The following is a 23,158-nucleotide window of genomic DNA, read 5'->3' as shown; positions in this document are numbered from 1 at the left end:
GCCCCTGCATTGGCAGGCAGATTCTTATCCACTCTGCTGCTGCTAAGTCACTTCAGTCATGTCCGACTCTGTGCGACCCCATAGACAGCAGCCCACCAGGCTCCCCCGTCCCTGGGATTCTCCAGGCAAGAACACGGGAGTGGATTGCCATTTCCTTCTCCAATGCATGAAAGTGAAAAGTGAAAGTGAAGTCACTCAGTCGTGTCCGACTCTTAGCGACCCCATGGACTGCAGCCCACCAGGCTCCTCCATCCATGGGATTTTCCAGGCAAGAGTACTGGAGTGGGGTGCCGTTGCCTTCTCCACTTATCCACTCTACCACCAGGGAACTCCTCAGATTGAATTTACACAGAATTAGGGGTGTCCATTCTCCAGGTTCCTCCAATCTGGTGACCTGGATTGCCTAATTTCTTTTTTTTTTTTTTTCTTTTTTTGCCTAATTTCTTTTCTCTCGTTCCTCTTGACAGAATGGTAATTGTCTTTCTGTTGGTGTTTCACTCTCTGAGCAAAGTAACAGAAAGAGGGCATTTACCCCAAGTGTCACCAGGTTCTGAGTTTATCCCCAAATCTGCCTGCCACTGATCAATCTTTAGAACCCTCGAATAGTAGCTTTTTGCATTTTACCTAGCATCTATAGCAGTTACTTGCAGGAGGACTAGTTTGTTAGGTCAAACTTATATTTTGTTAAACTTTATTATTCTCTTATATCAAAAGCAGAACTCCTTATGTTTTATTATTATGTATATATTTGCTTTATCTCCTTGGTCTTTCCTGGTAGCTCAGCTGGTAAAGAATCTGCCTGAAATGCAGGAGATCCCAGTTCAATTCCTGGGTTGCAAAGATCCCCTGGAGAAGGGAACAGCTTCCCACTCTAGAATTCTGGCCTGGAGAATTCTATGGCCTGTATAATCCATGGGGTTGCAAAGAGTTGGGTACGACTGAGTGACTTTCACTCACTTCACTTTATCTTCTTAGCTGGACCTGGGTTCTAGGCCTGATATTGCTACTTAGTCTATGAGATTAATGGGTTGGATTAAATATTTTCTAAGGAAAATTTTACACTTTCTTAGTGGTTAAGTAGGTATAGGTACAATAGAAATAACCTGTAAATGACATTTTGAAGCAAATGTGTTAACTTACAGGACAACTGCCATAGATCTAAAACTTTTTTTCAGGTTGTTAACTGTTTCCACTTTTGGTGGGAAAACTAATACAGATGAATAATGCCCGAAATCACTCAAGTCCCCTTTATACTCTAAAAATTTTAAAGATCTCAAAGAATTTAGAGTATATCTATTCATAATGTGTGGGTTAACAAAAGACAGCTGAATCTGCACATTTACTTCTGCAGTGAGTCTGTTGTGATATCACAGATCTTACTCTGGAAAACTCAACTATACAATTATGAGAAAATGAGAGTGAAAAAGGGAGATAGCAGCTTAGTAGTATTATGAAAATATTTTTGATCTCACAGACTCTGAAATGGTCTTTTAGGAACCCTCATGTTTCCTGGACCCTGCTTTGTTAACTTTTGCCTAAGCCTTTTTGGCTCCAGTGTAATCTACGAGAAGAAAATTGTCTAATGTGTCATGTACAGATTGGTCTGTCATTCTGAAATGAATCTTTAACATTGCCCATCAGTATCTTTATAAAGATGCATAAAAAGGAGTGTGTGTGCTTACAAATAGATGGATATATCTGTGATTTTCGGATTAGATACAGTGTTGTATAAAAACACTAATATCCAATTAAAAATGATGCGTTAGAAATGCACTTATGACATCTGTGCTTAGAGTTAACAAGTAAGTAGAACACAGAAACCCGTTAGAAGATACTTATGGAACATTAAGATCTTTTAGTGCTTTGGTTCATTTGAAAGGAAGCAGACCCATATTCCACTTGGGTGGGGTTTGTTTATTCATCAGAAATTAGAGCCAACAATCCTGGTTTTGAATGACTTGATATATTTCTGTAAATGGGCCAGTTTTTGCACATGCACTATGACACAAACATACCATACACATGCCTTCCTCTATTAGTTTAGTATTTAAAGCAACGTGTACTCTTAGTTCTTTGATTCTAATAAACATAACCCAGTTTGAGCATGTACCCTGCAGTAAGAGCAGATTAACTGTCCTACCTATGCATATCCTTGTGTTCTCCGAAGAGTTGTTTTTCTTTTCTAGTTTGTTCCTCTACATAGGTAGAATCTAGTTTACATATTTTGTGGAAAAATTCAGGTTAAGGAAAATGAGCACTCTTTAGAGAAAATGGTTATTCCTAAGAATTTATATAGTTTTTCCCTCAGTGATATGAAAACACTGATCTCTCCACTGGATTACCAAAGACACCCAGATTGTTTCTTGATTCCTCTTTCTTTCATAAGTGTCCTCAGTGGGTTTTGGTTTTTGTTTTTACAGGGAGTTGGCAAAATGGCTTTGGTCTCCACTTAGACCCAAACCTTTAGAAAGCAGAAACCACTTCTCATTTATCTAAAAAAACGTAGTAGGCCCTTCATAAATATTATGATTTGTTCAGAAAAAAAATTGCCTAGAAATGTCTTGTATTTCATAAAATTTTCCAGTCAAATGTAATAATAATGATTGGAAATAAGCTTTACTGCTTGTTTTCTTGGCTTGAATGTCTTTAAGAGATGATCATACCATCTGTTTAGAATCAGTATTTCAGAGATGAGGAAGAAAGCATTTTGGGTGAGAGACGATAGCTGTAAAGTGGTTTCCACACAATTACCAAAAGTCATTTTCCTTCCCCATTGCCCCAGCAAGGCCATACCAGTGCTCATCTCACTGAGTACCTGCGCTTTCTCATTGTCTGGGCATCAAATGGAGACGCGGAGTTTTTTCTTTTAAAAGTTTTCCACCAGCTCATCTCAGGGCTTAGTAACCTATTTAGTTTACTGAAATAATTTTGTATTTTCTTCCCATTAAAATTTTACCTAGTATATGACTTGGGAAAAGGACCGTTTAGTTAAGAATTTTGTTACAGAAAATCATGAAAACCATATTCTTGACACTGGATAAAGACTTAAGAGAGAACGGCACATACATTCATAGTGTGGTGACAGTGTGTGAATGCAAACATGTGCAGGCAGATATATGTTCATTGTGGGGGTAGGATTTCACATTTTATTGGAGGCAAATTCTGGCAGGATATTTGGATTAAAAGGGAGGCAGAGTTAAGTTTAAAGAATGATTTTATAGGTTTAAAAAGGAAATATTTTATGGAAAGATAAATAAGCAAACTTAATTTAGCAGACTTAATTGATTCTTTGGTAGAATGTGTCTGGGATTTGTTTCATGAAATGAAGATTCAGTTAAATTGACTTTTTTGAAGTACAGTTCTATCACTTTTTAAAAAAATGAATTTTGTGTTTTACAGTAGTTTTATATTTACAGAAAAATTGTGTAGAAAGTACCGAAAGCTGCTCACTCCCATTTCTTTTGTTGTTAACATCTGTGTTAGAGTGGCACATTTGTTCCTGTTGTTGAATCAGCAGGATTCACTCTGTTGTATAATCTGAGTTTTGACAAATGCACAATGTTTTCACCTTACAGTGTCACACAGAATCGCTTCACTGGCCTAAAAATCTCCCACACTTCACCTGTTTATCCTTTTCTCCCTCCCTCAGAACACCTGGCAACCTCTGATCTTTTTACCGTTTCCACAGTTTTGCATTTTTTTCAGAATGTAACATCAGTTCAGTTCAGTTGTTCAGTCGTGTCCGACTCTGATCCCGTGGACTGCAGTACGCCAGGCTGCCCTGTCCACGACCAAGTCCTGGAGCTTGCTCAAACTCATGTCCATCAAGTCGGTGATGCCATCCAACCATCTTATCCTCTGTCGTCCCCTTCTCCTCCTGCCTTCCATCTTTCCCAGTATCACTTTCCAGTGAGTCAGTTCTTTGGATCACGTGGCCAAAGTATTGGAGTGTCAGCTTCAGCATAACAGTCCTTCCAATGAATATTCAGGACTGAGTTCCTTTAGGATTGACTGGTCAGATCTCCTTGCAGTCCAAAGGACTCTCAAGAGTCTTCTCCAACACCCCAGTTCAAAAGCATCAATTCCTCAGTGCTCAGCTTTCTTTATAGTCAAACTCTCACATCCATACATAACTACTGAAAAAACCATAGCCTTGACTAGACAGACTTTTGTTGGCAAAGTAATTTCTCTGCTTTTTAATATGCTGTCTAGGTTGGTCATAACTTTTCTTCCAAGGAGCAAGCATCTTTTAGTTTCATGGCTGTAGTTACCATCAGTGATTTTGGAGCCCAAGAAAATAAAGTCTGTCACTGTTTCCATTGTTTCCCCATCTGCTTGCCATGAAGTGATGGGACTGGATGCCATAATCTTCATTTTTTGAATGTTGAGTTTTAAGTCAACTTTTTCACTCTCCTCTTTCACTTTCATCAAGAGGCTCTTTAGTTCTTCTTTGCTTTCTGCAATAAAGGTAGTGTTATCTGGGTACCTGAGGTTATTGATATTTCTCCCAGCAGTCTTGATTCCAGCTTGTGCTTCATCCAGCCCAGCATTTTGCATGATGTACTCTGCATAAAAGTTAAATAAACAGGGTGACAATATACATCTTTGATGTACTCAATTCCCAATTTGGAACCAGTCTGTTGTTCCATGTCCGGTTCTAACTGTTGCTTTTTGACCTGCATACAGATTTCTCAGGAGGCAGGTAAGATGGTCTGGTGTTCCATCTCTTGAAGAATTTTCCACAGTTTGTTGTGGTCCACATAGGCAAAGGCTTTGGCGTAGTCAGTAAAGCAGAAGCAGATGTTTTTCTGGAATTCTCTTGCTTTTTCTATGATCTAATGGATGGCAATTTGATCTCTGATTTTTCTGCCTTTTCTAAATCCAGCTTGAACATCTGGAAGTTCTTGGTTCATGTACTGTTGAAGCCTGGCTTGGAGAATTTTGAGCATTACCTTGCTAGTGTGTGAGATGAGTGCAATTGTGCGGTAGTTTGAACATTCTTTGGCATTGCCTTTCTTTGGGATTGGAATGAAAACTGACCTTTTCCAATTTTATGGCCACTGCTGAGTTTTCCAAATTTTATGGCATATTGAGTGAAGCACTCAATATAACAATGTAACATAGGAATGTAACATAGTTGGGATGATATAGCATGTAGCTTTTTCAGATTGGTTTCTTTTACTTCAGTTCAGTTCAGTCACTCAGTCCTGTCAGACTCTTTGTGACCCCATGAATCACAGCATGCCAGGCCTCCCTGTCCATCACCAACTCCCGGAGTTCACTCAAACTCATGTCCATCGAGTCAGTGATGCCATCCAGCCATCTAATCCTCTGTTGTCCCCTTCTCCTCCTGCCCCCAATCCCTCCCAGCATCAGGGTTTTTTCCAGTGAGTCAACTCTTCGCATGAGGTGTCCAAAGTATTGGAGTTTCAGCTTCAGCATCAGTCCTTCCAATGAACACCCAGGACTGATCTTTAGGATGGACTGGTTGGATCTCCTTGCAGTCCAAGGGACTCACAAGAGTCTTCTCCATACCACAGTTCAAAAGCATCAATTCTTCAGTGCTCAGCTTTCTTCACAGTCCAACTCTCACATCCATACATGACCACTGGAAAAACCATAGCCTTGACTAGACGGACCTTTGTTGGCAAAGTAATATCTCTGCTTTTTAATATGCTATCTAGGTTGGTCATAACTTCCTTTCCAAGGAGTAAGTGTCTTTTAATTTCATGGCTGCAGTCACTATCTACAGTGATTTTGGAGCCCCAAAAAATAAAGTCTGACACTGTTTCCACTGTTTCCCCATCTGTTTCCCATGAAGTGATGGGACCAGATGCCATGATCGTAGTTTTCTGAATGTTGAGCTTAACTATATTCATTTAAGGTTCCTCCATGTCTTCTCATAGCTTTTCATAGCTCATTTCTTTCTTTTTTCTTTTTATTGCTGAATAATGCTCCATTGTTATTGGATATGCCACAGTTTATCTTTTAACCTTTTGAGGTATATTTTGGTTATTCCCAAGTTTTAGCAATTTTGAATAAAGCTGCTATAGACATTTATGTGTAGGTTTCTGTGTGAACACAAGTTTTCAACTCATCCGGGTTAATATCTGGGAACGCAGTTTTTAGATCATATAGTAAACCTATGTTTAATTTTGTGAGGAACTGCTAGACCATCTTCTAAAATGGCTATACCATTTTGCATTGCCATCAATCAACCATGAGTGAAAGTTCCTGTTGCTCCACATCCTTGCAAACATTTAGTATTGTCAGTATGTGCAATTTAAACCTGTGGCGGATTCATTTTGATATTTGGCAAAACTAATACAATTATGTAAAGTTTAAAAATAAAATAAAATTTAAAAAATAAATAAATAAATAAAAATAAAATTAAAATAAATAAATAAATAAATAAATAAACCATTCTAATAGTTGTGTGAAGTGAAGTGAAGTCGCTCAGTTGTGTCCGACTCTTTGTGATCCCATGGACTGTAGCCTACCAGGCTCCTCTGTCCATGGAATTCTCCAGGCAAGAATACTGGAGTGGGTTGCTATTTCTTCCTCCAGGGGATCTTCCCGACCCAGGGATTGAACACAGGTTTCCTGCATTGCAGGCAGACGCTTTACCAACTGAGCCACCAGGGAAGCCCGAGAATACTGGAGTGGGTAGCCTATCCCTTCTCCAGGGGATCTTCCCGATCCAGCAACTGAACTGGGATCTCCTGCGTTGCAGGCGGATTCTTTACTGTCTGAGCCACCAGGGAAGCCCCAGTAGTTGTGTAGTGGTATCTAATTGTTGTTTGAGTTACAGTTCCCTGATGACTTATTATAGTGAGAATCTTTTCATATCCTTATGTACTTTATTATGCTTTTCATATACCCTACATCTTCTTTGATGACATTACAGTTCAGATTGGTTGCCTATTTTTTAATTGGGTTGTTTATTTTTCTGTTGTTGAGTTTTTAGAGTTCTTTGCACATTTTGTATTCTGTTCCTTTATCAGATAATTGGTTTTCAAATATTTTCTCTTTTCATTCTACTAATAGTCATTTTTGCAGAGCACAAGTTTTGATTTTAATGAAGTCCAGCTTAACAATTGCTTCATTCATGGCTCATTGTTTGGTGTTGTATGTAGAAAATCATCTCCGAGCCTAAGGCTACCTGGATTTTCTCCACTGTTATCCTTTAAAAGTTTTGTAGTTGTAGTAATTTTTATTTCACATTTAGATATGTGATTGATTTTGAGTTAATTTTTGTGAGACGTATAGGTCTGTATCTAAATTTTTTATTTTGTTTTTGTTCGTTTGTATATGAGTGTCCAGTGGTTCCAGCACCCTTTGGTGAAAAGGCTGTCCTTTCTCCATTGAATTGTTTTTATTCCTTTCTCATTAGTTGGGGACCATATTTCTGGGCTCTATATTCTGTTCTGTTGATTTGTCTGTCTCTTCTTTTGCCCATACCCAGTTGTCCTCATTACTGTAGCTTTATAGTAAGTCTTGACAGAAATAGTGTCAGTCTTCCTACTTTGTACTTTTGTTGGTGACTCTGGGTTTTTTGCTTTTCTCTTTAAACTTTATAATCGGTTTGTTGATATCCACAAAATAATTTGCTGGAATGTTGCTAAATCTGTAGATCAAGTTGGGAAAAATTGATATATCTTAATAGTATCTTCCTATCCATGAACATGGATATTCTCCATTTTTGGGCGGTGTCTCCTTTGACTACTTTCTTTGGAGTTTTGTAGTTGTCTTCTTGTAGCTCTTCTACATAATTTGTTAGATTTATACCTAAGTATTTTATACTTTCATGCTAATATAATCGATGCTGTGTTTTTAATTTCAAATTCCCATTATCCTTTGTTGTTATGTAAGAAAACAGTTGACTTTTGTGTATTAAAACTGTGTCTTGCAACCTTGCTCTTAATAACCACCTATTTTAGTTCTAGGAGGTTTTAGATTGGTTTTTTGGTTTCTTTTTTGTTGTTGTTGTTGATTCTTTGGAATCTTCTGCATAGACACTTATACCGTCTGTAAACAAACATGATTTCATTTCTTCTTTCCCAGTATATATATCTTTTATTTCCTTTTCTTCCCTTATTGCTTAGCTAGGACTTTGAGTACATGCATAAGAGAGTGGTGAAAGTGGGGGACATCCTTGTGTTGTGCTCCAGCATAGGAAGAAAGCATCTGGCTTCTCACCATTAAATATTTTGGCAAATATTAGTAGGTTTCTTGGCAAGTATTCTTTACTAAATTGATAAAGTTCGTTACTTCTAGTTGAATTTTGTTGCATGCTTTTTCAGTACCTATTGATATGGTTATGTGTTTTTTTTCTTGAGCCTGGTTGATGTGGTGAATCCATTAATTGATTATTGAAAGCTGAACCTTTGTCTTATATACTTGGAATACAGTTCATTTGGCCATGGTATAATTCTTTATATATATAGATGATTTGATTTGCCAATATTTTGTTGGGGATTTTGCACCTATGTTTATGAGAAATATTGGTCTGTAATTTTCCTTTCTAGTGATGTCTTTGATTTTGATGTGAGGATGATGCTGGCCTCATGGAATGAGTTAGGAAGCTCTTCTAGAACTTTTGGGAGAGATTTTCAAAAAATGGTATTATATCTTATTTAAATGTTTGGTAAAATTCATCAGTAAAACCATCAGGATTGGTGCTTTATGTTTTTGAAGGTTATTAATTATTGATTTAATTTCTTATATATAAGAAATTATATTTATATCTAAAATCTACCATAACTGCCAAACTCACACTGGGAGAAATAGATAATCTGAATAGACATACATATCGGAGAAGGCAATGGCACCACACTCCAGTACTCTTGCCTGGAAAATCCCATGGACAGAGGAGCCTGGTAGGCTCCAGTCCATGGGGTCACACAGAGTTGGACATGACTGAAGCGACTTAGCAGCAGCAGCTTAGCAGCAGACATACATATATACATGTATGTGTGTCTATATATATACTATTTCTCCTACTGTGAGGTGTGTGTGTGTGTGTGTGTGTGTGTGTGTGTGTGTGCCTGTGTGGATTATCTATTTCTCCTAGTGTGAGTTATGGTAGATTGTCTTTCACGGAGTTGATCCGTTTCTTCTGAGGTATCAAATTTATGGGCATAGAGTTGTTTATAGTATTTTAAATTATTCTTTTAATGTCTATGAGATCATTGTGATGATCCTTCTTTCATTTCTCAAATTAGTTTCTGTCTTTTCTCTTGGTTAGCCTGGCTAAAAATTTGTCCGTATTGACCTTTTCAAAAACATAGCTTTTGGTTTCATTTACGTTGTGATTTTCTTCATGTAATTTATTCTGTTTGGAGTTCACTAACTTCTTGAATCAGTAGATTTATTTTGCCTAATTTGGAAAATTTGTAACCATTATTTCTACAAGTCCTTTTCATTTTTGCCCACTTTCTACTTTCCTCCTGGTACTTGATGATACAAATTGGTATCATTCCACAGATCCTGCGGTTCTGTTCATTTGTATCTCCGTTGTTTAAACTGGGTAGTTTCTATTGTTCGGTCTTCCAGATTAAAGATTCTGTTCTTTGTTTCCTACATTCTTCTTTTGAGCTCATTCATTGAGTTTTTTAATTTCACTTCTTAGGTTTTCACTTTCTTTATTGAGATTTTCTATTTTTTTTGTCAAGATGTTCTGTTTTAATTTGTTTCAAGCATGTTCTTAATTTCTTTTTTCAAATTAATTTCTATTGGAATATAGTTTATTTGCAGTGTTGTGTTAGTTTCTGCTGTACAGCATAGTGAATCAGTTATACATATATCCACTCATTTTAAGATTCTGTTCCCATATAGGTTCTTAATTTCTATTGAAGCAATTCTATTGAAGCTATCTATTGATAGCTACTCTCAGATCTTTGTCAGATAATTATATTTTCTGTTTGTCTCAAGTGTTGGCATTTGTTGATTATCCTTTTTTATTTACTTTGACATCTTCATAGTTCTTAATATCATGAGTGATTTTTCGTTGAAACTTGTACATTTGGGGTATTATATTATGAGTCTCTGGATCTTATTTAAATCTTCTATTTTACCTGACTTCCTCTGACACCTCTGGTAGAGGAAGGAAGAGCAACCATCTCATTACTGCCAAGTTGGGGTAGAAGTCCAAGTTCCCCAAGAAGCTTCCGATGACACCCATGTGGCAGAGGTGTGTGTGTGTGTGTGTGTGTGAGAGAGAGAGAGAGCGAGTGTTTGTGTGTGTGCACGCGTGCAAAAGGAGTTGATAGTGTTGATTAAGGGTGGGAGTTCTAGCTGCCCGTGTAGATGATAGGGTGGTTTCAGTACCACTGCATGGTAGTGAAAGCTCTCTCTATTTGGCTGCCTCTGATACTACCCAGTAGGGAGGAAGAGGGTTGCATTGTTAGAGCTGTTAACAAGGCTCCAGGCTCCCCTTGTGGTGTGGCTTGGCTAGTTACTGTTTGGATGGGTTGAAAACACCAGGTCCCTACTTGGGTTTCTCCAAAATCTGTGGGTTATTAGAGCACCTTTAGTTGAGCTTGGTAAGGATGGAAATCTTCTTTTTTCTGTGGATTTGCTTATTTTGGAAATTTCATATAAATGGGAGTCTGTGACCTTTTAAAACTGGCTTTTTTTCAATTAGTATAATGTTTTCAGGATTCATCCATGTTGTAGCATATATCAGTACTTCACTTGTTACTGCCAAATAGTATTCCTTTGTATATCCACCACATTTTGTTTATCTAGTCATCAGATAGTGCACGTTTGGATTGATTTCATTGTTTGGCTGTTATGAGTAATGCTGCTCTAACAGTCATATTCACATTTTTGTATAGACATGTTTTTAACTCTGTTGGGTGCAACACTGGGTCCTAAGATAACTCTGTGTTGAGCATTTTGAAAACTCTGTTTCTTTATTATTGTTTTTAATTCAATTCAATATCAGTCTAATTTCTAATTCCAGTAGGGCTTTTAAAAAAAGTTGAGTTGTTTTTTGGCTGTGGTGTGTCTTCCTTACTATGTGCAGGCTGTCTCTAGCTGCAGCGAGCCAGGGCTACTCACTCGGTATGCAGGCCTCTCATCGTGGTGCCTTCTCTTGTTGTGGAGCACGGGCTTCAGTAGCTGTGGCTTGTGGGCTCCAGAGCATGGCTCAGTAGTTGTGGCGCATAAACTTAGCTGCTCTGAGGCATGAAGGGACCAGAGATTGAACCAGTGTTCCTTGCCTTGCAAGGCAGGTTCTTAACCACTGAAACACCAAGGAAACCCCACTTTTTTTTATTATTAACTTGTGTCCTATTGCATTGTGGTGTCAGGAAGGAGGCCTGAGATATTTTATAGTGTCTTTTAGAAAGAACTGTTCCCAGACTTTAGATTTATTTCTAATCTCCATTTTGCTTATATCTGTATTCATTCCATTAAAATGACAGATGCTGATAATTAAATCACTCAAGAGATCTATAAGTTACATGAGTATTAAACTTCTTTAAACCACTCACATTTGAAACATTATGCATGTTGTTATTCAGTCATAACTTTTATATTCATAAATTTACCTGTATTTTTAATTATTTAGAAAAAAGAAAGTGAGTGCCTGCAATTAAAAATTTTGGTGCTTCGAAATGAACTGGAAAGACAGAAGAAAGCTTTGGGACGGGAGGTAGTCTTGCTGCATAAAGAACAAATTGCATTACAGGACAAAGGTGAGTGAAAATACCTTACAAACTGCCTAGCCTCCACATTCAGTAATTTTCCTTTTTCACCATGGGCTTAAATAGTCATCTTTTATAAGTTTACTAAAACAAATTTTTAAAAAATTTTGAAGTATTTTGAAATTGATACATAAAGTGTACATATGCACACACACACACTTCACATTTTCAAATGGAACATACCTGCATAAGCAGAATCTCCTGTCAGGAAACAGGCATTAATTTAGTTACATGGATATACTACATGTTATTTGTACATCCATCCATTGATGAAAATTTGGATTGTTTCCATTTTTTGCCCTTCTGAATAATGCTTCTGTGAACATTCATATCTAAGTTTCTGTAGGGAAGTATGTTTTTATTTCTCTTGAATATACTTGAGAGTAGAACTGCTAGATCCTATGATAACTGCAATACTTCAGACTTTTACATTATTATTGTATTTTTTTATGGTGATCTGTGAGTAGTGATCTTTGATGTACAATTGTAATTGTTTAGGGACACCACAAATCACACCCATATAAGACAATAAACTTAATAAATGTTATGTATGTTCTGTTTCACTGACTAGCCATTTCCCTTTCTCCCTCCCCTGGAGTCTTCCTATTCCCTGAGCCACAATAATACTGAAATTAAGTTAGTTAATAACCTGACAGTAACCTCTAAATGTTCAAGTGAAAGGAAGAGTCATATGTCTGTCACTTTAAATCAAAAGTTAAACATGATTAAGCTTAGTGAGGAAAGCATGTTGAAAGCCAAGATAGGCTGAAAGCTAGGCTCTTGAGCCAAACAGCCAAGCTGTGAATGCAAAGAAAAGTTCTTGAAGGAAATTAAAAGTGCTACTTCATTGAGTACATGGATGATAAAAAGTTAAATAGCTGTATTGCTGATATAGAGAAAGTTTTAGACTAAGGTCTGCTTAGAAGGTCAAATCAATCACAAAATTCAATTAAGCCAGAGCCTAATCCAGAGCAGGGCTCTAACTCCCTTCAATTCTGTGAGGGCTGAGAGAGGTGACGAAGCTGCAGAAGAAATGTTTGATGCTAGTAGAGATTACTCCATTAAGTTAAGGGAAGAGGCTGTCTCCGAAATATAGAAGTGCAAGGTGAAACAGCAAGTACAGACGTAGAAGCTGCAGCAAGTTATCGAGAAGATTTAGTTAGACAATGAATGAAGGTGGCGACACTGAACAGCAGATTTTTAGTGAAAACAAAACATCCATGTTTAATAAGATGCCTTCTAGGATTTTCATAGCTAAAGAAGAGAAGTCAATGCCTAGCTTTAAAGAACAGGCTGACTCTCTTGTTAGGAGCTAACACAGCTGGAGACTTTAAGTCAAAGCCAGTGCTCATATACCATTCTCTAAGCTCAAACTACCACACAATTGCACTCATCTCACATGCTTGTAAACTAATGCTCAAAATTCTCCAAGCGAGGCTTCAACAATACGTGAACCATGAAATTCCAGATGTTCAAGCTAGTTTTAGAAAAGGCAGAGGAACGAGGGATCAAATTGCCAACATCCGCTGGATCATCAAAAAAGCAAGAGTTCCAGAAAAACATCTATTTCTGCTTTATTGACTGTGCCAAAGCCTTTGACTGTGTCAATCACAATAAACTGTGGAAAATTCTGAAGGAAATGGGAATACCAGATCACCTGACCTTCCTCTTCAAAAATCTGTATGCAGGTCAGAAAGCAACAGTTAGAACTGGACATGGAACAACAGACTGGTTCCAAATAGGAAAAGCAGCACGTCAAGGCTGTATATTGTCATCCTGCTTATTTAACTTATATGCAGAGTACATCATGAGAAACACTGGGCTGGAAGAAACATAAGCTGGAATCAAGATTGCTGGGAGAAATATCAATAACCTCGGATACACAGATGACACCACCCTTATGGCAGAAAGTGAAGAGGAACTAAAAAGCCTCGTGATGAAAGTGCAGAGTGAACAAGTTGGCTTAAAGCTCAACATTCAGAAAATGAAGATCATGGCATCCGGTCCCATCACTTCATGGGAAATAGATGGAGAAACAGTGGAAACAGTATCAGACTTTATTTTTCTGGGCTCCAAAATCACTGCAGATGGTGACTGCAGCCATGAAATTAAAAGACACTTGCTGCTTGGAAGGAAAGTTATGACCAACCTCGATAGCATATTGAAAAGCAGGGACATTACTTTGCCAACAAAGGTCCGTCTAGTCAAGGCTATGGTTTTTCCAGTAGTCATGTATGGATGTGAAAGTTGGACTATAAAGAAAGTTGAGCGCAGTGGAATTGATGCTTTTGAACTGTGGTGTTGGAGAAGACTCTTGAGAGTCCCTTGGACTGCAAGGAGATCCAACCAGTCCATCCTAAAGGAAATCAGTCCTGAATATTCATTGGAAGGACTGATGCTGAAGCTGAAACTCCAGTACTTTGGCCACCTGATGTGAAAAGCTGACTTATTTGAAAAGACCCTGATACTGGGAAAGATTGAAGGTGAGAGGAGAAGGGGACGACAGAGGATTAGATGGCTGGATGGCATCACTGACTCGATGGACATGAGTCTGAGTGAACTCCGGGAGTTGGTGATGGACAGGGAGGCCTGGTGTGCTGGGATTCATGGGGGTCGCAAAGAGTCAGACACGACTGAGCGACTGAACTGAACTTACTGAATCTATGAGAAGACATGGTTTGTTTAGTTTTTTTGGTGCTTTGAAAGTACCATCAACTATTACAATACTCAAATTGCCTGCGACCTGTAGCATGTATGTCTACATATCTTTTTCAAGATCATCAGTTTTTAAAATGAAAACACTCTAGAATTTTAGAGGGGTTAGGAACTTTTGTCTTTTTCTAATAAGAGGAGCAAAAATAATGATAACTACAGTATTTCATTTACCATGTGAAAGTGATAGTTGCTCAGTTGTGTCCAACTCTGTATGACCCCATGAACTATAGCCTGCCAGGCTTCTCTGTCTATGGGATTCTCCAGGTAAGAATACTGGAGGGAATTGCCATGCCCTTCTTCAGGGGATCTTCCCAACCTAGGGATCGAACCTGGCTCTCCTGCTTTGCAGGCAGATTCTTTACCGTCTGAGCCACCTGGGAAGCCCAGGTTACCATACTTATCACTTCATAGATATGAGTCATTTAATCACCATGGTAACTTTATTAGGTAGGTACAGTTATTATTTACATTTATAGTTGAGGAATCATGGTCAGAAACATTAAATACCTTACTGAAGTTCACAATTGACAAATGATATGATTAAACTCTTTCTGTTGATTCCAAAACTTAATCACAGGTTGATAACCACCTTTTATCAGCAATAGGTTGTGTAAAGTCCATGGAATTTATGTTATTCTGGCATATGGTAAAAAGATAGGGAGATATAGTTTTTCACTTGTGTTCCCAGTTTTATTTTTCCCTTTTATTCTGATAGAAGTCCTATCACCAGCATTGAAGCAGGTGAACTTCTAAACAGTGACTTCTATCCCATTTAAAAGACTGAGGTGTGATAATACCAATACAGTATTTTAACATATATATATGGAATTTAGAAAGACAGTAATGACAACCCTATATGCAAGACAGCAAAAGAGACAAGAGATGTAAAGAACAGACATTTGGACTACGTGGGAAAAGGCAAGGGTGGGACGATGTGAGAGAATAGCATTGAAACATGTATATTACCATATGTAAAATAGATGACCAGTGCAAATTCACTGCATGGAGAAGGGCACCCAAAGCTGGTTCTCTGGGACAACCCAGGGGGATGGGGTGGAGAGAGAGGTGGGGGGAGGAGGGGTGGTTCAGGATGGGGAACATATGTACTCCTGTGGCTGATTCATGTCAATGTATGGCAAAAATCACCACAGTAATGTAAAGTAATTAGCCTCCAATTAAAATTAATTAATTAAAAAAAAGAGTGAGGTGTAATAAGAATCACTAATAACTGTAGAATGCTTTATTAGTGCCAGGCAGTGTCATGTGTTTTCCATTCGTTATCTCATTTTGTCCTGTGAATTAAAGGCAGTGTTATTTATATCCATCTATTAATAAAGATATCATATATGTTATTATCCAATTTATAGATGAGGAAACTGAGTTTCAGAGGCCCAAAGCCACGTAGCAAGTTATGACAGAGCCTGTGTTCAGAGTTCTGATGCCAAACAGTGCTACAAAGGAAGACTGTAAGATTTTGTAGATACCCATTTTGACTCTGAGAGTGAAGTCATAGTCAGCATATTCTTATATCTCCATTTTATCATAGAAAGAAAGGATGGTAATGTTCAAGGTAAATATGGATTTGCCAGGATGGTTCAGAATTGCTGGTTTTGAACACTGACTTTGTACTTCAGGAGCTTTCTTCCCACTTTCATATATGTTTTTGGAGATGAGTATTATTTTATATTTCTCTGAACTCTTAGAGTTGTTGGCAGGTTAGAATCTAACGTTGACACTTTGGGCTCAAATTTAAGCAGAAGAATGGGTGCTGTTGTTGGCTGTGCTTTTGTGCCATTGGGAATCTTTGTAAACTGGTGATGAGACCTGAGGAATGGGAAAGAAGGGTTGACTAGATACAGCTAACCATAGTTAGGTACCAGTAGACCCTAATCTACTTGCTGGGGACCCCTATTTTTTATAGTGATTGTGCTAGGTTACCAGAGACATACTCTTATCTATTAAAAGTTCATTTGTGTTGAACATCATTCTTGTACATGTACATCAATGTACTATTTAATGAATACTGAGCCATGTTACAATATTTTAGAAGCACTTGCGCCATTGGTATTGGTAACATGAAGGGGAAAATTGTGTTTGTCCCTGTTTGCAGCTTTGATTTAGTGTGTTTGCTAGCCAGTAGTGAAATAATTTGCTACTTAAAATAGTACTGGTGGCTTCTTACATATCACGGCTTCTCTTTGACACTTGGTGCTTGATCTTCATACTTGGTTCTCAGCCCAAAAGCTCACTTAGGATACAGAGTCAGTAATATATGACATTTTGTCTTTGCTACTGATTTTTCTGAATGACCATAAAGGAGTTAATTAATTCTGCATCTTTTTATACATCTGTGCAAGAAGGATAGCAGCTCATAGTGGTGCCATAGGGGTTGATTTGTGTACACATTTGGAAGAAGCCTATTTTATATATGTATGTATGTATTGTGTTTTGCAAATATTCATTGCAGCTGAATGATTTATGCAAAGAGGCAACAAAAAGATAATTTCTGTCCAATGTTCCTGACTTGTTGGGTGGCCACATAACTCTGAGGGGACTCATTAATCCGCACTTATAAGTTTCCCCTTCCCATTCTGGAAGGCAGTGGTCCAACTTGTAACTTCCACAGTTAACTTCCAGCTGGGTCAGGAACTGATCTTTTCAACATTAATGTTTGTTAATGTATATATTTTCATTTCCAGCAGATATTTTAGTTACGCCATTTAATTAAAAAAAAGAAAAGCAGATTTCCCCTCTTTAGCATTTCAATAAAGACAGCCTTCACATTAACTAATTATATATTGGTTTATAGGGTCTTTTGCTCTGACTCAACCCTCAAATCTTTGAGATAAGAAACAACACTTGACCTACATTAATTTGCTTGAAATTTGGTTTAGAAAATGGTTTGAAACATCGGTCTTAGGAAATGTTTTCAGTAGAACTGAAACACAATTACACATGTTGATAAAATTTGAGAACTCTTCATTGGTGCCTGGGGAGTGATACTAACTTTACAAAAGCAGAATTCCTTAACTGGGGGCTTCCCTGGTAGCTCAGACAGTAAAGAATCTGCCTGCGATGCAGGAGACCTAGGTTCGATCCCTGGGTCGGGAAGGTCCCCTGGAGAAGCGAAAGGCTACTTAGTCCAGTATTCTTGCATGGAGGATTCCATGGACAGAGGAGTGTGGCAGGCCACAGTCCATGGGGTTGCAAAGACTCCACATGATTAAGTAACTAATACTTTCCCCTAATCCTTGTAGTAACAAACTACTTTTTAATCCAATTAGTTTCTTTATATTAACAATAACATATATGTAACACTATATTATACTTAGGAAGTGCTTATACAAGGATGGTTATATTTGGTCCTTAAAGTTCCCTGGCAAGTATTGTTACTTCGTTTCATAAGATACTGAGAAAGCAAGAGGCTTAGCAAGGTACAACCAGGAGCAGAGTTGAAATGTAGATGCACACCCTTCATCTCCAGATTCTTGCTTTTCTTACCATTCCATGCTATCTAAAACCTTGCAAAATCTGACTTCTACACAATACTGTGAAGCAGGTAATTTTTATTAAAATCGTGTAACATGCCAGATCTTTTTTCACTTACAATATTATCTTTTAATTCTTAAAATAATACTAAGAGACAATAATTTTTACTCCCTTTTCCAAATGAGGAAAGCTGGGGCTTAGAGACATTTCCCAAGGTGGCATGGATAAATAACAGATGCAGATTCAAATTTAGATTCATTTCATCCAAAGCCTGTCTTGTTTCTAGTAAATATTAATATCATTGTTGCTTCCTCTGGTATATGTCTAGCAGATAAACTGACTGATAGTTTGCTGATTTTCCATTTGACCTGTGGACTATTAGATGGAGAACTTTGTTCTGCTATATTCCTTTTTATTACAGGATGAGTAAAGTGAATTTTCCCCAAAGATTTCTTGGATTTGATTGTATCTTAATTAACTAAGATATCTGGATGAAAGGTCTGCCAGTCTCTCTGTATGTCCTTAGGCAAGTCATCCAACTTTGGGTGGGAGGGCTTATTTCCTTTTCACAAACAAACTTTTGGATTATATAGTTAAGATTTCTTATATCTCTGAGATTCTAGTTATTTTAGGAGATAGACTTGGCAAAAAGGTTAGGGATTTATTCATCTTTTTTGATGAATCTCTTTATTTTTTGGAGCTTTATGCTAATGATAAATTTCCCAGCAATAAAAGATGGGAGGGGGTAAAGATTCTCTGACCTACATGTTTCTGTAGATGTCATTTGTTAACTGAAAAGCCATTTGGTGGGAATGACCTATTGGAGTTCTCTAATTAGCTATACTCAACTCCTATTTTACAGTCTTTAATATGTTTTGATAAGCAAGAACCAAAAACACATTCTTTAAGTGACATTGTGTGTAGAAGAGATCAGAAATGTCAGATTTCATTGTTCAGATCTGGAAAGAAATTCCTCTGGTAATTGTAGTTAATAAAAACGTTTTGATCTTGTATTGCCAAAATAAATGATTTACATGAAGTTTTCTATCAATTATAATTTCTTATTATCATTTTGCAAGAAATTTCAGTAATTAAAGTTATATATATATGTGTATGTGTGCGTGTTAGTTCAGTTCAGTTGCTCAGTCATGTTCGACTCTTTGTGACCCCATGGACTGCAGCATGCCAGACTTCCCTGTCCATCACCAGCTCTCGGAGCTTACTCAAATTCATGTCCATTGCATCGGTGATGCCATCCAACCATCTCATCCTCTGTCGTCCCCTTCTCCTCCCGCAGCCTTCAATCTTTCCCAGCATCAGGGTCTTTTCCAAGGAGTCAGTTCTTCTCATCAGGTGGCCAAAATATTGGAGTTTCAGTTTCAGCATCAGTCCTTCCAATGAATATTCAGGACTGATTTCCTTTTGGATGGACTGGTTGGATCTCCTGGCTGTCCAAGGGACTCTCAAGAGTCTTTTGCAACACCTCAGTTCAAAACCATCAATTCTTTGGTGCTCAGCTTACTTTGTAGTCCGACTCTCACATCCATACATGACTACTATATGTTTACACTACTAAAATGTTTAATTTAATTAACTTCTGCTTGGTCAGTGAATCATTTGGCCTGCATCTCAGATAAAAGAAGAATCACACAGTATATTTGATTCTTAAAATATATCTATGTATTATTTACTTTTGGTTGTGTCACATCTTAGCTGTGGCATGTGGTATTTTTTATCTTTATTGAAACGTGCAGGATCTTAAGGCACATGGACTTCCTTGGGTTGTCCTTATTCCTTGGAATAAGATCCCACACAACTAAACCCACAGCATGTGGGATCTTAGTTCTCCAACCAAGGATTGAACCAGTGTCCCCTGCATTGGAAGGCAGATTCTCAACCACTGGGCCAATAGGGAAGTCCCCCGACAGTATGTTTAAAGTGGTGCCTTAGCTTCCATCAAAAGGTCATAGATTTCCATTTGAATCTACAAAAACATTATTAAGCATTGTGTAACAATTTTCTCCTCTTAGGTCATAAGGTCACAAATTGAAAAATTGCTTCTCACAAACTTTGTAATTCAAGATATGTTTATTAGAAATGATGGCAAAATTTAAATTTTATTCATCTGTGTGTATGTTCTGATTTCCTATAGCCATCTGACAGAAATTCCTAAATAAATTTCCTTCAAAAGGAATAACTGCCTTTCAGAATTTTTTGGACCCAGAGGCAGTTTCCCCAGGATTTATTAAAGTTTATTTTTAGTCATTGGCATTGTATGTAGCTTGTGAAAGGCAGTAAAAGGCAAACAGTTTCGTGGTGGGGAGGAAAAAGGTGGGTTCTTAGTAAACCTCAGATTTTCTTTTCAGAAGGATTCATTTTCCATATATTTGTAATGATTTATTTCAGTAATATCTTAATTGGATTGTAAGAAAGTCAGACTAGCATATTTTAATCTCCCCCTCTTGCAATAGAAGATACAGATGTTTAGAAGTAAGCCACCTGACAGAATTTTGTTTGGTTTGTCATCGTTTTTTCTCTGTTTACTCCTCAAAAGCATTGGAAATGACATTTACAAAAAAATACATTTACAATTAGATGTTTCAACACAGAAGTAAAAGGAGATCAATCACAGGGCATGTAAAGGATGTGGAAAGGGCATTGAGTACGTGTGGATGTACATGTCTACTTTTATTTTTGGAGCAGCCAAAGGAGCCAGGCATTATATAAGATGATGGAAACAGAAGGATAGATGTGATGGTTGCATGACAGAAATATGTAGAGAATACCGTAGGAACACAGATGATGAGCATCTGAAAACCAGAACTCCATGTAAGGTGGGGGTGGCACTTGAGCTGATAGCTGGGGGGAGAAGGGGAGACTTCCCAGGTGGAGGGAACAGTTACACAGAGGCATGGAAGTTGATTAGAGAATTTCAGGTAATTCGGTAAAGCTTCAACTAACGTTTGAGTAAAGGTCCCTAGGAGAGGCTGAAGAGGCAATAAATGACATAAAAGGAAGTTATGTCAAAAAGTTTGGAGATCTATTGAAATAACTTAAACAAATTTCTCAAAGACAAAAAAGTAAACAAGACTGTATGATGACTGATGACCGTTACACAGAATGGAGATTAGGTGTATGTTTCAGAAAGTTCTCTTTGAAGAGTTATGGGTAAGGAATTCTCATAATAGAAATTATTACAGTAATCTAAGCAGTACATAATTAAAATCTAAACAGTTTGGAAATATAAAGGGAGGAGGGAATCTGTGGGTTCAAAAGATATTTAATGATGGACTCTACTGTTGATGATTTAGTGGATTGGAGGAGAGAGGGAAAGAGAAAGATTTAGATATTTTCCAATTTCTGATTTGGACAGCTGGCCAGGTAATTAAACCATTCATCAAAACAAATACTGGAGAGAAGCAGATATTGGGAGAAAGGGAAGAATTAAGACTTCCAGTTTTGGGTAGTTACTTAGTGGGTAAGATGATAAATAAGAAGCCAAGAAGTAAAGTAGATATCAGATTGTGAGAAGGATTCTAAACAAGCTGTGGTGATAGAAGAGAACTTTGGGAGACCATTTTTACACAGATTGCTCAGGAAAGAATTGCTTGAGTAGCTCAGTCTTAGAAGATAAGAATTCCAGCAATGGGAACGGCAAGTGAAAGGCTTGGACATAGGAAGTGCCTGTGCTATAGAATAGACGGGAGGCCACTGTTGCTGGAAAATAATTTATTAGGAAGAGAGTAGCATGACATGGGGTTGGAAAAGAAGAAATTCAAGTGTAAGTGAAGATATTTTCCTTATCCACTGAATAGGAGAAGGCTAAGAAAACAGCATAGAGGCCACTGAGTTTCATATTGGGTTGTAGGTAGGATTATAAAGAAATCTTTCTATTATTTCCAGGTTTATGAGGTAAGGTACTTAATATATAGGATTTAGAGGAGTTGTAAGAATTTGGGTAATGTATGGAGTAGTGATCTCCAAGAATGAGAAAGCAAATTAAGGAGGAAATTGTAATAGAATCGTTGGATGTTGTGCCTGATTGTGCTTTGTGATGATTATTTTTAAGTAAAATCAATCAAGCTGGTTGTATACATTATCTACTTGGAGCTTCATGGGGACAGGTTGAGAGAATACAAATATTCAGTAAAAGTAGAACTATCTCCATTTTACAGATGAGGAAAATGAACTTCAGAGAAGTTAGCACTTGTTTAGAGTCCCAAAAGTAAAATTTAACCCAGATTTTTCGTATTCCTAAGCCCACAGACTTTCCAGTATAGTACACTGCTTCCCATAGGATCTGCCTATTGTTTTTAAGCATTAAATTAGCTCTGACCTTCTTAGCTATTAAGCCAGTCGTGTAGAGTTATGAAAGGTATCAGTTGCTTCCTGTTGCCTGTTAATTTCCAAGAAGAAGTTAGCATCCAGTGTCTTATGTGCTAGATATTAAATATCATAATGAAATGACATTCAGTTGCAATTTTGCAAAAGTTACAGCAAGAAATATCTATTAACCCTTGAGAAGGGCAGCATCATAAATCATAGTACAGAAAAGGCATTTCTGTGGGGAGAAAAACTAAAATAGTTTACGTATATTGCTTTTTGGTCATCTGCCTCGATGTAGAAAGCTCAGAAGAATGACAGTTTATTGATTTTAACTGTAATTTTGACAGGAGCTGGCCACTAGCCAGTCTGAAACCAAATTCTCTGGTGAGAGAGAGCCTAAAGAGTCTGTGTTTTGTTTTGTTGATTGAATCAAGATTCATATTCTTTAGCTATTCATTTTATAGAAGATGGCATTGACATTTGATTATTAAAATTAAAGTACTTGATTTGAGTTCTTGCTGAACAGAGAGGCCATAGTGTATGCATGCATAGGGTCAAGGGTTTCAAAAAGCAGTTTTGAAGTGTGATAAACCAAGCCATGCATTTACTTTCTCTCCCTCTCAATGACTTATTCATATGATGATAAAGATACATGCATAAAAAATAAGTTCTTGTTAATGGTGTAAATGAAAGAGTGTACTACTGAAATAGCAAAGATTTTTGACATAATTCTCAGATACACAACGTAGAGTTGTATTGATGAATAAGCTAGAGTAGAGGAAAACTGCAGCTTGGAACACAAATGGAAAAGGTTGCAGTGGGAGTTTCTGGAAAGGCAGTGAGAGCTCTCAGATGCCTCAACTTGCAACTCCCAAGTATGGAAATCAGAAATAATGGAGCAGTAATTAGGGTAACAG

At 37.5% G+C, this 23,158-nt stretch overlaps 1 protein-coding gene across 7 annotated transcripts in view; it reads left to right on the top strand.

Annotated features, from left to right (window-relative positions):
* The window catches only part of UVRAG (UV radiation resistance associated), a 326,555-nt gene that overhangs the window by 151,358 nt on the left and 152,039 nt on the right, over positions 1–23,158 (top strand). For all 7 annotated transcript variants that reach the window (XM_044929343.2, XM_025266389.3, XM_044929342.2 and 4 more), the window contains one exon: positions 11,576–11,702. In XM_044929343.2, coding sequence (XP_044785278.2) covers positions 11,576–11,702 — 127 coding nt within the window. The remainder of the gene's footprint in view (positions 1–11,575; positions 11,703–23,158) is intronic.

Source organism: Bubalus bubalis, chromosome 16 (genome assembly GCF_019923935.1).
Source record: "Bubalus bubalis isolate 160015118507 breed Murrah chromosome 16, NDDB_SH_1, whole genome shotgun sequence".
NCBI lineage: Eukaryota > Metazoa > Chordata > Mammalia > Artiodactyla > Bovidae > Bubalus > Bubalus bubalis.
Note: the sequence above shows the minus strand (reverse complement) of the source record. Positions and strands in the feature narration are given on the sequence as shown.